We start from the raw sequence: 16,817 nt of genomic DNA, 5'->3' as shown, positions 1-16,817 counted from the left end.
AAGTAATTAATTCTAAATCCTACATTAACAGAAGAAAAACCGAGTTTCATACCCATTAAAATAAGAAAAGTAATTGTAAATCAGATAAATTTTCCAGTTAGAAATAATTTCTTGGATGTTTTTCTTTTTCTCTTCTTCACATACTGGTCAAAGAAAACTACCCATTAAAACCGAGTTTCATGCCCCTGTTTTTCCCTAATTCCACGCAATATTACAAAAACAGGCCTACCAAAAAGAAGCTTTGATTGCGAAACAATAATAATTGTAGAAGATTAGAAATAATTAAGAGGCATAAGCTAGAATTCAAAATTACTTTATGAAATAACAATAAATCCTTATTTTTCAATTAAAAAAATACACCATTGGATTTAAATAAAATGCAAATTTAAAAATTAAATAAAAAGTCATCTACTCCTACATGTTATGAGCTAATTCATAATAAATTGTATGATTGTAAACGAAGATAATAATACTACCAAGAGTCCTCTTCACTTATAAAGAAATACGAAGAGTTAGAACAAAATAAAATTAGAAATTAAAAGATTTGTGGAAACATATATGATTCATGAATGAGGAATGGTAGAGAAATTTCACAGAAATATCATACCACCGTATAAATGACTAAATTCGACTCATTAATTAGCAGAGAAAATAAACAAATATTGTCTAAATTATTGATAAAAAATAAGGGAATTTCTTAGAAAGATATCAGATTAGTTGCCATAATAATAATGCACATAATTAAACAATTATAATTATTAATAAAGTACAAGTGTAGAACCTTAATATTCATTAATAAAAACAATATAATATGAAGAATGATTGTTAACATTGTAACATTGTAATTTTGCTTAATTTTTATGAAAATGTACAACATACATATTAAAGAAATAGTAGACATGTGACATCCATTTTTTAGGGAATTTTTATATTAAAGAGGACTCACTTTGGAAATAAAATATCTACAAAATTATGAATTTCTTTTTATACTAATATCACTCTGGATATTCTGAAAATTATGTAAATGCTACCTTTATAACTAGGGGTGTTCAAAAAAATGCAAAAACCGAACCGAAAAAACGGTTTGGTTACGATTCAAAAAATTCAAAAAACCGAATTTTCGGTTCGGTTACCGGTTTGGGAGAAATTAGAAACGGTTAACCGAAAACCGGTTTTCTAAACCGGTTTTTCAAATATATATATATAAATAAATAATAACCTAAAATAAAATAAATCCCTAATTCACTCAATCTAAAATCCCAACCCAAATTTTTTTTCTTAGTTTCCAATGTATTGTCTATATTTACAATTTAATTTATGACAAAATTAAAAAAAAAAAAGTTTTATAAAAAAAAAAAAGGAAAAACCGGTTCAAAACCGGTTAACTGCTTTTTTTAAATTGGTTTTCTTAAAACCAGTTCGGTTTAAAAAAGCGGTTAACTGGTTCGGTTAACCACTTTTGAACACCCCTATTTATAACTCATGATAGTATATTTTTGCTGACTAAAAAGGGCAAATTTTCAATACCCTTTTTTAATATTTATGATCATAGTCTTTCGAATATAAAATTTTATTTTTGATTTTAGTCTTGCAATGAATACGATAATTAATTTCTCTAACGATGACTCTTTGTGCATTGTTTTTCCAAGAATTAACTTTAAAATTTCATGCTAATTTCGTTCCCGTGTTGGAGAAAGACCATGGAATTTCTTGTCAAATACACACCCTCTGTTTTGCCCTGATTCCACACAACGTTACAAAAACAAACCTACCAAAATGAAGCTTTGATTGCGAAACAATAATGATGGTAGAAGATTAGAAATAACAATAAGTCACTTACTCCCTTTCAATTAACAAAACATTGGATTTAATTCGGATTTTGATTTTTCGTACTCAAGACAATATATTAGTTGGCCTCTATTAATTTCCTTTAAATCATTTCCAAAGTTCAAAAATTCTTACTTGGTTTTAACTTAATTTGTTATCTCTTTCCTTAAACAATTTACTTCTTTGTAGCTTATAATAAATATCTATAACATTTGGATCCAATAACATGAATGAATTAAGACAATGTTTGCAAATAATATCCAAAAATGACAATATACATGTTTTAATATTCTAAGTAGTTCTCTAATTTAAAAATAGATAATTAATAAATGAGAACTTAAGATTATAGTTTCAGTATTATCATAAAACAATATAGCATCTTCGTACATGATACATATAACCAATTCTTCTCATCGGAATAAATATTTTTTCAACTTGCTTGCCTATTAATAGAGAACATAATAAGTTAATTAGCTTATGATATATAGATCTTGATTACAGTCGATCACTTAATAAAGAGCAAAATTAGAGAAACATTCGAGATCCTAAACACCCACCAAATAAAGTTAAATCTTGAGCAAAATTAGTGGACTGTTAATTGTGAAGCTGCATTTCAGAGCCTGAAAGAGTATTTGACCAAACCGCCTTTGATAGGCTTACATTTGTATATTTATGTCATGCCCTTATTACTTATATATTTGCTCCTCAGGTATTAATTTCAATGGATTATTGTCATTTTCTTTTCTTTTTTTTTTTTTTTTGGGTGATTTTATTAGGTTTTGAATAAAACAAGAAGATTTGAGTACAAATCGTGACTTTTAGAACATGCTTTAGTATTTTCATGATAACTTGAGTTGTAGATCTCGAATTTGAACGATTCTTTGAGCATTGGAAACCTAACTCGAATGGCTACAATTCATAAGCTCACAACTTTGTCAGATTCGGGATTTATCATGATCTATTTTGGATATCTTTGAAGACTAAAAAATCTGGACAGATTTGAGCCAAGTCAAGTCCAGCCAGCTCGCACATGTGCACATGAGTCATGTCTTTCAATTTCTCAATTGTTATTTCTTTTCATTTAATTATCAACTAAATTAATTTTCTAGGGCTAAGATGTAACCCAATTTATGATTATATTTTGATGGATTAATGTTAAACTTTGCTAAGCAATTCTTTTCTAGGTTTTTGTTATTGTTTTTATTGCTTTGAATTTTTTTGGTGCCGAGAATTGATTGATATAATGAACTAGGTTGAGATCGAGAGATAAAATCTAGTTAGTCTAAATAATAAACACCCTAAGTTAGATGAATAGTAGAGATACTAAACATGAGTTGTGAGACTTATATTAAATTTCAAAAGGTTTAATAAACCTTTAAGATCTAAATTCAATTTAGATATATTTTGAATTGGTAATTGAGGGTTAATCCGATAATTATTCGAGAGAAAATATTAGAATTTAAGAGAATTTGGTCTTTAGTGAAGGCTTAACAATGATTCGTCAAGACATAAGAGTACATTGGTACTATGTCTATGCTCTAGGCTTTGCCATATTGTTTTACAACTTGCTTCCTTTTCCAATATGTTTAAAAATTGTTATTTTTAGTTTTCCCATTCAATCAAATTTCAATTAATCAATTAGTGGTAGGAATAACTAATTTTGGTAATTAATAATTCTCTAGGGCTCAATACGAATTCGTTCATTTACAAAAATCCTTATCAACTTTTTAACGATGTTGTTAGGGGATTTTTTTTTTTTTTTTTTTTACCAATATCACTATGAGTTATTTCATTGCTAATTTGATTTTTTTTTTCCTTGTTTTTGATTCTCTTTGTTCTTTGTGTTAGTTTAGGTTTAGTTTTAACTTTTGGTTTAATTTTATCTTTTAATTTTAGAATTTTTAGGTTTCAACATTTTTCTTGCTTTCGCGTGCAGTTTTGCTGAATTTGGGCTATTCAAGTTTTTATTGTTTTTCTCCTAAATTTTCAATTTAAATCTGGATTTTTCTTGTTTTCTTGTTGTTCTTAGGGCCTCGATCGTGCATATACTAGAAGCTTAGACCTTATTCCTTTTGATCTTGAAATTGAGAGAAAATGCATACGATTGAGACAAGCAAGAAGTTTTGAATAAGATGGACGTATTATGTTATCTAGTATATGTTCACACGTAAATTTGGTATTTGCTAAATAATAAAAAAATAATGGCAACCTACCAAACATATCCTTTTTTTTTTTTTTTTTTAGTGTTTAGATAACTAAATTGCAAAATGTCGTCATCTTCTAAGATTGATTCACAATCGAATCTAACAAATTTTCTCTCACAATCTCAATATGGTGACTTGTAATTTATCAATTTGTAATTGAACAAATGAAACCTATTATTGGGTAGGCGAAAACTATTATAAACGGATCAATTACAATTATTATATCCAAATTGTAAAAAAATAAATTATAAGATTAAGTGTGTATTTGTCTAAGCTTATAAGTTGGTCAAACTTGTTTATAAGCTCTAAAATTAAGCTGACCTATTTGTTTATAATTTTTTTGAGCTTATAAGTTGAGTTTATAAGCCAAAAAAAATAAGTTGGGGGGGAGGTACTTTTTTTTTTTTGCTTATAAACACTCTGCTTATAAATTAGTTTGACCAAGTATATTATCACATTATCCTTGTTTAATTTTAAAATTTCATAGTACACCCTTATTTAATGTAATACCTTTTTTAGTCATTTTATAATAAAATGTACTTATAAGCCACATTTTACCAAACACGTCAACTACTTATTGGTCACTTATAAGTATTTTAACCAAACACGTAATTGCTTAAAATTTTAAATGCTTATAAACTTATAAGCTAATTTTTATAAGTTCAGACAAACACCTTTTAAGTTGTGATTATCCCATCACGAGAGAATGCTATCGCTGGAATGCCGGGTAGGCAACTTCCCACTTCCTTTACAATTTAGTGAACTTCAGTGCTCAAAAGCAACCAATAACTGGTCACAATTCTGCCATATCACCAAAAAGGGTTGAAAAAAGCTTCAGTTAATCTGGTTCCCACATCAGCTTTTTTCTAGATAGATAGTCATACTTGTACTCTTCTGCCACCTGTCATTCATATCCAGTGGCCCATACTTGGAAAAAACAATAAAACTCAACTTGGATGATGCGATGGGATTGAAACTAACGCTTGCGGTGCATATTGAGCCACACCTTTCTTCTAAGTTTCAGTATTGTATTTATTACTAAAAGCCTCCTGTCACTGCAGATTTCATTTACACAACTAGAAAGAAGAAGATCAAAACTTAGAATCAATTAGGCATGGAAGCTTGCTGTCTTACATCAAATTCTTTTACAAAAACCATAGAATTTGGTCCATCAATCAAAGCAAGAACTCTGTTCAACCCCAAGAGATGTTCTAATCAGTTTGTTCTCAAAAGGGTTGCTGCCCCTTCTTCTATTTCATGTAGGTACTTTTTTTTTTCCATCTGGGTTTGATTTATTTCACGTTGTTTAGTTAAGTTACCGCTGTTAATCACAGGTTGCCACTCGGAGTCGTCATCACCGTCCGATGACAAAAAGAAAGGCTTTGTTGATGCTGATTGGAGATCGTTTAGAGCAAGATTAGTAGCTGAAGAACAAGCAGCGTCAAGAATCCAACCTCAAGAGCCTTCTGCATTTGTTGATCTTGATACGGTGGTGGATTCTCCACCACCGCAAATCAATATCGGAGACAGATGGGCCCATGAAATTCATGAGCCCGAAAAGGGTTGTTTGCTTATTGCAACAGAAAAGCTCGATGGGGTCCATATTTTCGAACGGACGGTGATCCTACTCTTATCGACTGAGCCCATAGGCCCGTCTGGGATCATACTCAATCGACCGTCGCTTATGTCGATCAAGGAGATGAGATCGACAACCCTAGACGTAGCGGGGACGTTCTCGGATAGGCCATTGTTCTTTGGTGGTCCTTTGGAGGAAGGGTTGTTTTTGGTGAGCCCAAAAGTGGGTGATGGGGTGGGGAAGAGTGGGGTTTTTGAGGAAGTAATGAAAGGATTGTATTTTGGGACCAAAGAGAGTGTGGGATGTGCAGCTGAAATGGTGAAGAGAAATGTAGTAGGGCCTGAAGATTTTAGGTTTTTTGATGGGTGTTGTGGGTGGGAGAAAGAGCAATTGAACGAGGAAATACGGGCTGGTTATTGGACCGTTGCCGCTTGTAGCCCAAGAGTTATTGGGCTGGATTGTGTAGGGAGTATTGGGCTTTGGGATGAGATCCTTGGGCTTATGGGCCCAAGAAAAGTTTGGTGAGGTCTAACTTTGTGAAGCTTTTTAGATGCTTAATTAAACGGTGAGATTGCGAATTTTACCTACAATGTTAAGGGTTCGAATTTCATTGGAAGCAGCTCGGCCAAGGGCATTTACCAAGGCCCCGATCAGGAATTAGTCTCATACCTTTAGATGTAGGGACATCTTGAGGCTTTCAAAAAATATATATATATATATATATATAGTGAGGTTTGTAAAATGAGTTTATACCTCACATGCAAAGTTATGTATATTATGATCTATAATTGCAATGTTTCTATTTTTTTGTGTTTAAGTGATTAGTGTTTGATCTCTCACTTTTGCACATAAAATACCTCTAAGAAATGGTACTAATTAACTCTATTAAAAGCTTAAACTATTTGGGGGAATGTACAATCTAATCCTTCTAAGGTAGCATAAAGCCTCATACTAATAAGCACGTTGACATAACGCTCAAAAATGCTATCATAATAGTATCAACACATAGAGGCGGGTAGTTTCCTCACGTTTGTCTCATTTTTCAGGAAACACTTCCGGATAACGAACTATCACAATCAGTATAAACCTTTATATACAGGTCGAATTAATAGTTTAACTTGTGAAATGTTTTGTTATCGTTTTTAAAATTCATAAATGTTTATGTTGAATAAATCTAACACAATTATTATAATAAAATATAATATATATTACATTAAATGTTGGGTTGAACCAAAACATGATCATGTTTTAAATATTTAAAACAATGATCATACGAATCCTGTTGCTTTTATTTTATACTATGTAACATTATCCAAAATCCCCCAACATTTGGTTATAGGGATCCTATGCTAGCTTAGTTTATTCATAGACATGTGAAATAGCTAGAGTTTGGATCATGTGAGTAGTAAATTAATTAAATTATTTTGGTCAAATGATGTTTTTAAAAAAAAAAAAAAAAAAAGTGCTATATTCTTGGGGCACATGGGACATGGGTCATGCTTGTTACTATTCCAAATTTGAAAAATGTCAAACTCATGTTAATTATGTAAAATCTCAAAATTCAAGATAAAAAAAAAAGGGTAAAAATGGCCCCATAAATAGTCTTTTGCTCATTATTAGGTTCTTTAAATTATATTTAATGTTTCAAAAATTAATTTAAATACAATAAATGTATGATATAACCAACCAATTATAGGTCGAGTGTGTAACGCACAGTTGATTTTATATATATATATATATATATATATATATAATTAAACGAATGGGTATGAAGATTGAGTATTTCTAAACTTTTATTAAAAAAATATATAATTATACTAAATTCTTTAAATAATAGCATATTAATTATATAATGGTTAACCTACTTCCTTGTGTTTATGGTAGACCATTAGGTTCGGTTTGTCAATGGACCTAGAGAATTTGTATTGTTCAACTTATCAGAAGAGTTGACCACTTATCACATTTGTGATTTCTCTGTTTTATTTAAGTTTGTAGAGTATTCAATGAACTTTAACGACTAGACAGGTTTGACGTGTCTCAACTTGAAGTGGATCTTGAGGAAAGTGGGGGTTCAGAAACCTCAGTCATAAAAAAAAATTAAATAATGGTTAATTAAAAATGCACTATATCATGAAATAGACAATTTAAAAAATTGTGTTCCTCACAAGTAGACGAGGGCTTCACGCATTTCGACATTGAGTTCCCACATAATTTATTACAACCACAATTGAAATAGTTGAGACTCTTCAATGGCTTACTAAACCTTAACTTGAATCGAGTAACATCCATTTCTGTCCCCATCTATCTATTTAAATTATAAATATATTTTGGCTAATATTCATAGGAAATTGACAAGAGAAAAGGATTGAATTTAATGAAACAAGCACTTGATACCAAAGACTTTATACCATGACCAATCTTATCACTCCGTGCTGTTTTTATTTGTTTTATTAATTACTAATAGAATTTGAGAAACCAGTAGGCTTAAAGCGTGTCTAATCAATGTAGGACCACGCTCAAGCTCATATGTTGAGTCATGTCTGTTGATGGATGTAGTTGCTAGTTCTAACTTCTAACCCGCTAATTAAGTACTCAGCTCAATTAGGTCTGACTTTGATATCATAATGGAATTTGAGGTGGGTCTGACTCTTCACCCAATACGGTATTATTAAATGAGAGGATTATCCTATCTTATAAACCAGTAGGCTTGAGTGTACCATAACCAATCTGATCACTCTTGCTGTTTTTATTTGTTTTATTAATTACTAATAGAATTTGAGAAACGAGTAGGCTTGAACATACCTGATCGGTGTGGAATCACGCTCAAGCCTATATGTTGGGTCATGTCTGTTGATAGATGTAGTTAGTGGCAGATCCAGCCACTTTTTGCCCACCCTCAAATTTTTTTTTTTAATATTAATATGTATAATTTATATATTTTGACCCACCCTAACAAAAATATTAATGGACAAAAATAGTAATGTATATTAAATTTTTATTTTGGCCCACCCTAAAAAATATTCCTGGATCCGCTACTGGATGTAGTTGTTGGTTCTAACTCCTCACCCGCTGGTCAAGTACCCATCTCAATTTGGTCTGACTCTAATACCATAATAGAATTTGAGGTGGGTTTGACTCTTCACCTAATAAGGTCTTGTTAAATGAGAGAATTACCCTCTCTTATAAACCAATAGGCTTGAGCGTGCCTAGTTGGAATTCCAATAATTATCTATTATAGTTTCATATTTTAGTAAGATAAATATGATATATTAAGGTTACGAAATAAAACTAATCCAAAATTAACAAATTGCAAACTTCTCGTCATCTAAACTCTCTTAAATTTTAACTGATGTGATCTTAGGATTTAAGATTTAGGATTTAACTCTAAAGCATTACGTTGAGAGTGAAGATGCCTTGAGATACAATGTTTCGTAAATTGTAATGGTGTCGGTGACACTTTTTCTACCTCTTTTAATGGGTTCTTTGTAATGCTTTAGGGTTTAGTGTCATTCATTGTTCTTCATATTGACAGGCTTTTGAAAAAGCAGCTTTTGCCATTACATTATTTGTATTCAAATCTTTCTAATTTCTATTGAAGTTACAAGAGTTTATTGGCCCCCCCTTGCCCCCCTTTGTCAAAAAAAAAGTAAGTGAATTAGGAGATCTTAATTACTAGATTTAACAAAAGGAGGATTTTATTCCAATGCTCCTTTTTCACTTTTGGCTACCTTGCTTGCTAATTGCTTTTCTACTTTTACAAATTTTTGATTTGATTAAACAAAGTTTTAAAACTAAACTAAGATTGCTTTCAACTTAAAACTTCGGATATCTGAAAGAGAGAATGACGAACGTTCTGAATGTTTAATGATAAGAAATCTTTTATTATTCTTAGTGTTAGGTTCGTCTTATCCTTATTTTAGGATATCTACAGAAGAGAATGACGAACGTTTTGATAATAGAAGATTGTTTTGTGATCCTATGACTTAAATTTGTTGACTTAATTTTTGACACTTCTAATGAGACGTTTGTATTTTTTTCTCCAACAATGATTAAGAAATAATACTAATCGTATTATGATCTAAATTATGGATTAGAAGAAGATTTTGTAATTTCAAGCATTTTCAATAAAATAAATAAAGCATGATGATATATGATTGAGCATAACAAGAAATATTCTTGCAAAGGAAGGTGGGTTGGTACTTGGTAGGCCCATTTAATTTAGAATTTAAATACAATTTAAAAAAAAAAACAAAATGTAATTGGTTAACATCTTCTAAAATTATTATTTTTAAATTATATTAAATATTAAAAAATAAAATGTATGTAAAAAAAATTACATGTGTAATGCTCTTTACCCACCAAAAATTGTCACATTATAAGAAAAATTGAATGCTATAAGGAGAATTAAAGAATAAAGAAACAAACAAAAACAATAATCCATCTATCTATTCAATTCAATTCCCTTTATATATATAAATATAAATAAATAATACAATAATACCTTTTATATTATTTTATTTCTTAGTAAAATATACACCTTTCTCATATCACCCACGCGCCCCTGGGCCTGTGTTTCACAATTCCCACCAATCCCATTCAACAATTGATGTCTACTAAGATTATCAATATAACATTTTTTTTAATATGGGCATAGTGTCCATTTTTTAAGATTATCATTCAATGTAATAAGATCATAGGGGTAAATTTGTCATTAAAAAATTAATGACAATTTTTTTTTTACTATGAATTTATAATATTAAATAGGAATGAACAACGAAAACTATTACTATAGTTTAATTATAGTCAAATCCTATATAAATTAATATTTACTTATAGTTGGAGTAACATGTCGTTAGTCCTATCCGACTTGGTTGAATCTTAGTCAATCTTTAAATTATAATCCATTCAGTAATTTTATTGATTATTAATAATTATTAACAGTCATTTTTTTACTGTTTAATGTTGACTGATTCGTTATATAATAGTTAATAAGAGAATACAGTAACAAAGGTACCACTGTTTTTTATATTGACTATTAAATTAGAGTCGTAAGATTGTGAATAATTATGTAATTACAAAACATGTCTTTCTTTTAACATGTTGATAATGAAATTAAGGTGAAAGTAAATAAAATCAAATGAAATAATTGACAGACCATTATTGATGAAGTAAAGTGAAGTCAAGAAAGAAACAACAATGACGACAGAAAACAGTATTTAAGATTCTGTTGTAGTGTACTTGTGATGTTAGAGAGAGAGAGAGAATCCAAACGCTGTTGATGCGCGTGGGAAAAGTAATCCTAGTAAGATCCATTGAGGAGGGGTCAGCGACTTTTGGAAACTGTTTGGCTGTTGTCTGAGTACAGCCAGGCGTCTGCATATTTCCTAAGTACTTAAAATATGTGTACCCAAAAAGCATGGAAGGTAGAGAGAATCTAGAAATGTGAAAAAAAAAATTGCCCATATCTTTCACATCCTCAATCACCCCCCTTTATTAATTTAATCCATTTTGTTTTGTTAAAGATATCATTGAACTTGAGCCAAAGGTGAAGCAAAGTATATAGAATAATAGAGAGAGACTACAAGTTGACAAAATTGAAGTCATTCAACTCATTTTTTTGGTTGTTGTTCAGGGGGGTTCTTTTTTTTTTTTTTTTTTTTTTTTTTTTTTTTTTTTTTTTTTTTTGCTTTTCTGTTTTTGTGGAGAAGGAAGATCTCATTTTTATCATCTGGGTATGTGGGATCTCTCTATCTTGTTATCAGGTACTGGCCCAGAAGATCTTAGTTTGCTTTTATTCTTTTGTTTGGTGATGATGATGACGACGATGATGATTGTGATGATGATCTAAGCTTATTTTATGGCTTCTTCAGGTGTTTTGGCTCATGATGACCATGATGAGTTGTTGATAAAAGGGGTGGTGGAGGATATAGTTATGAGGTGAAATTTTATTTCTTTTGGGTTGATCGTTTGTGATGTTTTGTGTTTGATCATAGTTGAGTGAGTTGTGTTACTCTAAATTATGATTTGGGTAATTTGTGTAATGCATTTTGTCGTTAATAAGGGTTTCATGGTATTTGTTTAACTGTTTCTTTTGTTGGGTGTTTGGCGTCTATTGCTAGTTTTTAGTTAGATTTTTCATTCCTTATCTGAACATCTTGAATGTGGTTTGGGAATTGAGTTAAATTGCGATTTCACTGATACCCATTGTGTTTCTCATTGCTAATTTACTGCTAGATTTTCTTTGTGATCTTCTACTTTATTGCATTGCTTACGACTTCCGAATTCAATACTTATGGGATGTAGAGTTCATTCTCATTCTGATCATATGTTCCATTTTGGAAGATCTACTGTAAGATCTGGTGATCATCATGGGAATTAGTAAAAGTTCAGTTTTGCCCCTCTCTGTTCATTGTTTGACATCCAGAAGCAAATGTTTGGTTAAGCATTTTGTTATCTTGAATCTCTCCATCAAAATGAGTAACAAATCTCTCTCTCTGGTTCTATTTCTGAGTCCATTAAAAATAAGTTTAATTTCGAAGCGGCAATTTCTTCTGAGTGATTCTAGGGACTAGTTTTTGACGGGTTAGCTGATGTTTTTTTCTAGCTTCATAATCTTTTCCTATATTTGAAGCTGCATCGAGTTCACAAAGCTGAGAATTAGCTTGTTTAATTTTCTTGGTGTGACATTGACTATGTGTCTCCGTCAAGTTTATTTACTGCTTCTATTGAGTTTTTTGCAGGAATGGGAACTGAAGTACAGTCTAAAATGTATCTACCGGGTTACTATTCCTTGAGAGATCTAAATGACAATACTGGCAGTGGTAGCTGGTCTTTATGTCAGCAAAGCAATATGTTTGGCCAGTACCATGATTTTTTCTTGACGAGGCAAGCAATAGATGTTAATGAGGAACATGACAAGCAACACTTGCGGCAAACTATATTGAAGCATGAATCTATGTTCAGGCATCAGGTATGCTTATTAAGACCGAATTTTTAATATGAACAATGAACCCCTAAAGGCTCTCGTTTGTCATGAAAGCTTACTACTTGAGGCGCTGCAGTTGCCTGACTTCTGAACTTATTGGTGTGTGGTTCTTTTTTCAGCTCCATGAACTTCATCGTATTTACCACATACAGAGGGGCATGATGAATGAAATGAGAAGCAGAGAATTAAACAAACATCTGATACCGGAAAGACTATCACAGTCTAGTCTTTATTCATCTGGATTTTCATTCACAGATGACAAGGGGAGGCAGCATATTTCCAGTTTGTCCACAGTGGATTTAAATCATGGTAGACTGTCTATGTCTGGTGCTGACAGCTTCCAATGTCAGTTTGGATCCATGAAAGAGAATGCCATGCAGTCCAGTTATGGTCCTAACCAAACTGGATTAAGATTGAAGGACTACGAGACTTCGGAATCCGACTGCAAGAAGCAGCAAAGAAGGTTAATTGATCTTGAACTTCCTTCTGAAGAATACGTTAATGATGAAAAGGAAGGTCAAGGGGTTTCTGGAGTGTCAGTGGGTAGTTATTTTCTTAGCAGGGACCATGAGATGACTCGTGAGAGAGTTGGAAATTCATCTTTTTACCCTGGTGTTATCTCTGGCTGTAAAAATGATGGGTTCAGTTCCAGTTCATATATGAGGAATCCCCACGGACTGAGTAATTTAAATGAACATGTCAAAGTTAAAGAAGCGTCTGTCTCAGCTTCCACCAATGTTTTGGGAAATATTATCTGCTCCAAAGAGGAGCTGGAAAGACACTTTCCATCTCCATATTCACATTCCGGTTTTCACTGCTTGGACAATAAATTTTCTCAAGATCCCCGAAAAGGAAAGGAAAGAGGAATCAGCTTTAGCAATTTGCATGTAGAGACTGAAAGGCAACAAAATGGGTGGTCAGGGTGTAACCTTGAAGCTGGTAAGGCCTTAAATTCACTGTTGGCTTAAATTTATTGCCTTCTAAATTTGCTTGAGTTCGTAATAAAAGTGCTTCTTTTCTTTTTTCAGTTTCAATCACAAGTGCCTATACCTTTTAAAATAATGAATTGGCTGACAAAGAACCAATTGGTTTTGCATCTCCATATACGTCTAAAAGAAATTTTATTTTAATGGAAGTGCAGAGAAAAGGCAACTGTGAAGAATAATGTGTACAAAACTAAAACCTAAAAAAATGTCTACATATATTCCAATGAAGTAGGAGAATGATTTTCCAAATGCCATTTCTACAACATGCATTTACCTTTAAGGGAAATCTACTCCCAAACTGAAGTGAATATGTTCATACAAATAAAGAGTTATCATATAGAAATTAAGGAAAAACATACCAAGACTTGAACAAAGGTTATCTGTTTCAAGGAAATTCAATTTTCTATCTTTTGGAGAAAAATAAATACCAAATTCTCATTTCTGCATTTTTGTTACCTGACTGAAAGGTGACTAAATGTTTTTTGTGCGCAAGTATAATCCAAATATGGCTTTATTTTTTGTGTTAAAAGCTGCCATTTTGCTTGCCTGTTTTATTCTGTAGCTGTCACTAAAGACAGGATAAGTAGTATCAAAGAGTTGGTTAATGTAAACTGATTGTTTGATTTGGCTCCCTACAGGCCAAACTGGAAGTAATGGAGGTCCACTTCATGCAAGTTTTTGTCATGAAGATTTACCTGCAACTTCTAAGTCACAGCAAGTTGAACCTAGGAACTCCAGCTTTTCAAAATTTATCTTGTCTGAGCAAAAGAACAGGGAATCACATCAGAAGAAGAAACTTTTTGGTGTTGAAATTTGTGAAAGCAACCGTGGTGCATCCACTGAGGCCTTCCGAACTCCTATTCAGCACCCACATGTTCCTCAATCTAATGCGGCCAATTCTGAGTCATCCTCAATTTCTTCCTGGAAGAAACTTTATCCTGGCTCAAGCCGTAATATGATAATGGTTCAAGGACAACCTTCTGTTAGCACCTTAACTCAATCAAATAAGAGTTCAGTGACATTGATGCACAGCCCCGATGTTGTGGGAGACAAATTGGTACTTAGTAGCAGTTCTAGATCTGCCCCAAATACTAGAGCTGAAGCATTGTACCAAAATGATTTGTGCTTTGGTTCTCAGTTGGAATCCAAAGAATCATGGGTTTGCCACTCATCAAATGGATTTGGTCACCCAAATGGCATCAGTGACAGTAGTTCTGCTTCTGAACATTTTGCTGAACGTGGTCCTAGAAACAACTTTAGGGATTTAGGCTCCATTATGGATGCCAAGTTTACAGAAGAGAAGAAAGCCGATGCAGTATCTCCAAATAGTTATCAGAATGAAACAATTACTCAACCTGCTATTGTTTCTATCAATGGGACAAGGAAGCAGAACCCTCATGGAGGATTGCCTTGGCTTAAAGCAGTTCCTTCATGTAATGGAAACTCTTCTGAAGAAAGGCAAGGCTCTTCTCAGATGAATGGAGATTCATTGCAAAACTGTTCTCAGCAATTTTTCGATAAAACGGAAATGATGAGAAAGAGCTCCTTACAAACCTTTGTTCAGGATTCTTTGTCGGCTACATGTGCCCTTGATGCTGAGCACTGGAAAACTGAAGTTGGTGAGTGTTCAAGCAACAGGAAGATTCTGGGGTTCTCCATTTTTGAAAAGCCTTATAAATCTAAGGATCTTGCCACTCCTAGTCGCCCCTCAAAACCAAGCTATCTTGCAACTGTTGATGGTACCAAGGCCAATGATCCAACATCACATGAATTTGGAGAGCAGCATAAAGTGGATGGTCTGATGGAGAAAGGCTTAGTTAATCACAGTGCTGATTCAAGACATCATATTGATTTGAATTTGTGTGTTGTTGAAGAAGAAGTTGAAGAACTGGCTCAACCAACCCTCTCTTCCTCAAGAAGCAGTCGGAAGATTGCTCTTGAGATAGATTTGGAGGCACCAGCAGTTGAAACAGAAATGGATTTGCCTCCTGGGTTCGAACATTTTAAAAGCAGCAAACTACATTTTGACAGCAGTAAGCCTCCTGGGTTTGAACATTTTAACAGCAGCAAACCTCCTGGGTTTGAACATTTTAACAGCAAAACTCCTGGGGTTGAACTTCTTGACGGCAAGCCTCCTGGGTTTGAACATTTTGACAGCAAAGTTAAAGGACCTGTTAACTTGCTTCAAGTTGTATCTAAAGAGCTGCACGAAGGACTAAAACAGGTTGCAGCTGAGGCTTTAGTGGCAATTTCATCATCTTGTGTGCCTCATCAGGCTGATAGCTATTCTCATGACTCAGGTGATTCTCTCAGTGATCCCCTTGATTGGTTTGCAGACATTGCTTCTGGTTACAAGGGTGATGTTCAGAATGAGGTTGGATCAGTTTCAATGGATCGGGAAAGTGTTAATCCTGAACATAGTTTTCCTAATGGGATGGATTACTTTGAGCTTATGACATTAAATCTGACAGAAACTAAGGTAGAAGAATGCTGTTATGAGCCTCAGGTTTTTGAAAACTCAAAAACTGAAAACATAATGCTTAAACGACCACGAAGAGGTCAGGCAAGGAGAGGAAGGCAAAGGAAGGACTTTCAAAGGGATGTACTACCCACTCTTGCTTCACTGTTAAAGAATGAGGTGACTGAGGATCTTCAGACAATCGAAGGGCTGATAAAAGCCACTGGTGGCACCTGGCAGTCAAGTTTGGCACTGAAAAATGCTGCTAGGAATGGTGGGGGAAAGAGAAGGCGGCGTTCAGGGGGTTCTGATTCTCCTCCAAATGTACCTACCAGTTGCCCACCTCAGACTGAGCCACCTAAATGTAGAGAAGTGGCATTTGAGGAGGCAAGCCTATTAGGATGGGGGAAGAGGACAAGACGTCCACCGAGACAAAGATACCCGATTGGTAGTCCCCCTCTCTCTATAAAATAACTAGAAAGAGAAAGAAATGTCTGATTTCAGAGAATTGGAGTTCTCTTGGCTATGGTGCTGGGTTTTCCTTTCCAGGGAGATTCACTTTGTACATGCTTTCATTTCTTAACCTTAATTTGGTTTCTCAGTACCTTGAGTGAGTTGTGTGTTTCATCATAAATAAGTTTCATTGTTCTTCTCTGAGCTTAAACTGAAACATCTCGGCTTAATGTAATATAATTGCAGGAGTGCTCCTGAAAGTTTGGCATATAGCAAGTTTTAGATTCTGGAGTTGCCTATATTTTTCTCATTAATATGCTTTGTTAGT

The 16,817-nt window shown here is 33.1% G+C and overlaps 2 protein-coding genes across 2 annotated transcripts; both read left to right on the top strand.

Moving 5' to 3' along the window:
* Window positions 1-5,047: 5,047 nt before the first annotated feature.
* Window positions 5,048-6,312, top strand: LOC116145370 (UPF0301 protein APL_0232). The gene is made up of 2 exons (XM_031430826.1): window positions 5,048-5,290; window positions 5,366-6,312. The coding sequence occupies exons 1-2, from the start codon at window positions 5,146-5,148 to the stop codon at window positions 6,130-6,132; spliced, it is 912 nt and encodes a 303-aa protein (XP_031286686.1). The 5' UTR covers window positions 5,048-5,145; the 3' UTR covers window positions 6,133-6,312.
* Window positions 6,313-11,020: 4,708 nt separating this feature from the next.
* LOC116145325 lies at window positions 11,021-16,757 on the top strand. Its single transcript, XM_031430767.1, has 5 exons — window positions 11,021-11,369; window positions 11,478-11,544; window positions 12,348-12,577; window positions 12,712-13,531; window positions 14,217-16,757. The coding sequence occupies exons 3-5, from the start codon at window positions 12,350-12,352 to the stop codon at window positions 16,508-16,510; spliced, it is 3,342 nt and encodes a 1,113-aa protein (XP_031286627.1). The 5' UTR covers window positions 11,021-11,369; window positions 11,478-11,544; window positions 12,348-12,349; the 3' UTR covers window positions 16,511-16,757.
* The last annotated feature ends 60 nt before the right edge of the window (window positions 16,758-16,817 follow it).

The sequence above is a fragment of the Pistacia vera genome, unplaced genomic scaffold (assembly GCF_008641045.1).
Source record: "Pistacia vera cultivar Batoury unplaced genomic scaffold, PisVer_v2 Contig461, whole genome shotgun sequence".
NCBI lineage: Eukaryota > Viridiplantae > Streptophyta > Magnoliopsida > Sapindales > Anacardiaceae > Pistacia > Pistacia vera.
Note: the sequence above shows the minus strand (reverse complement) of the source record. Positions and strands in the feature narration are given on the sequence as shown.

Excerpts from the sequence above, each read along its gene's own strand:
- LOC116145325 (XM_031430767.1), top strand. The coding sequence starts at position 12,350 with ATGGGAACTGAAGTACAGTCTAAAATGTATCTACCGGGTTACTATTCC. Across the intron at positions 12,578-12,711 it reads AATCTATGTTCAGGCATCAG|CTCCATGAACTTCATCGTAT; the intron begins GTATGCTTATTA and ends TTCTTTTTTCAG. Across the intron at positions 13,532-14,216 it reads AGGGTGTAACCTTGAAGCTG|GCCAAACTGGAAGTAATGGA; the intron begins GTAAGGCCTTAA and ends GGCTCCCTACAG.
- LOC116145370 (XM_031430826.1), top strand. The coding sequence starts at position 5,146 with ATGGAAGCTTGCTGTCTTACATCAAATTCTTTTACAAAAACCATAGAA. Across the intron at positions 5,291-5,365 it reads TGCCCCTTCTTCTATTTCAT|GTTGCCACTCGGAGTCGTCA; the intron begins GTAGGTACTTTT and ends TGTTAATCACAG.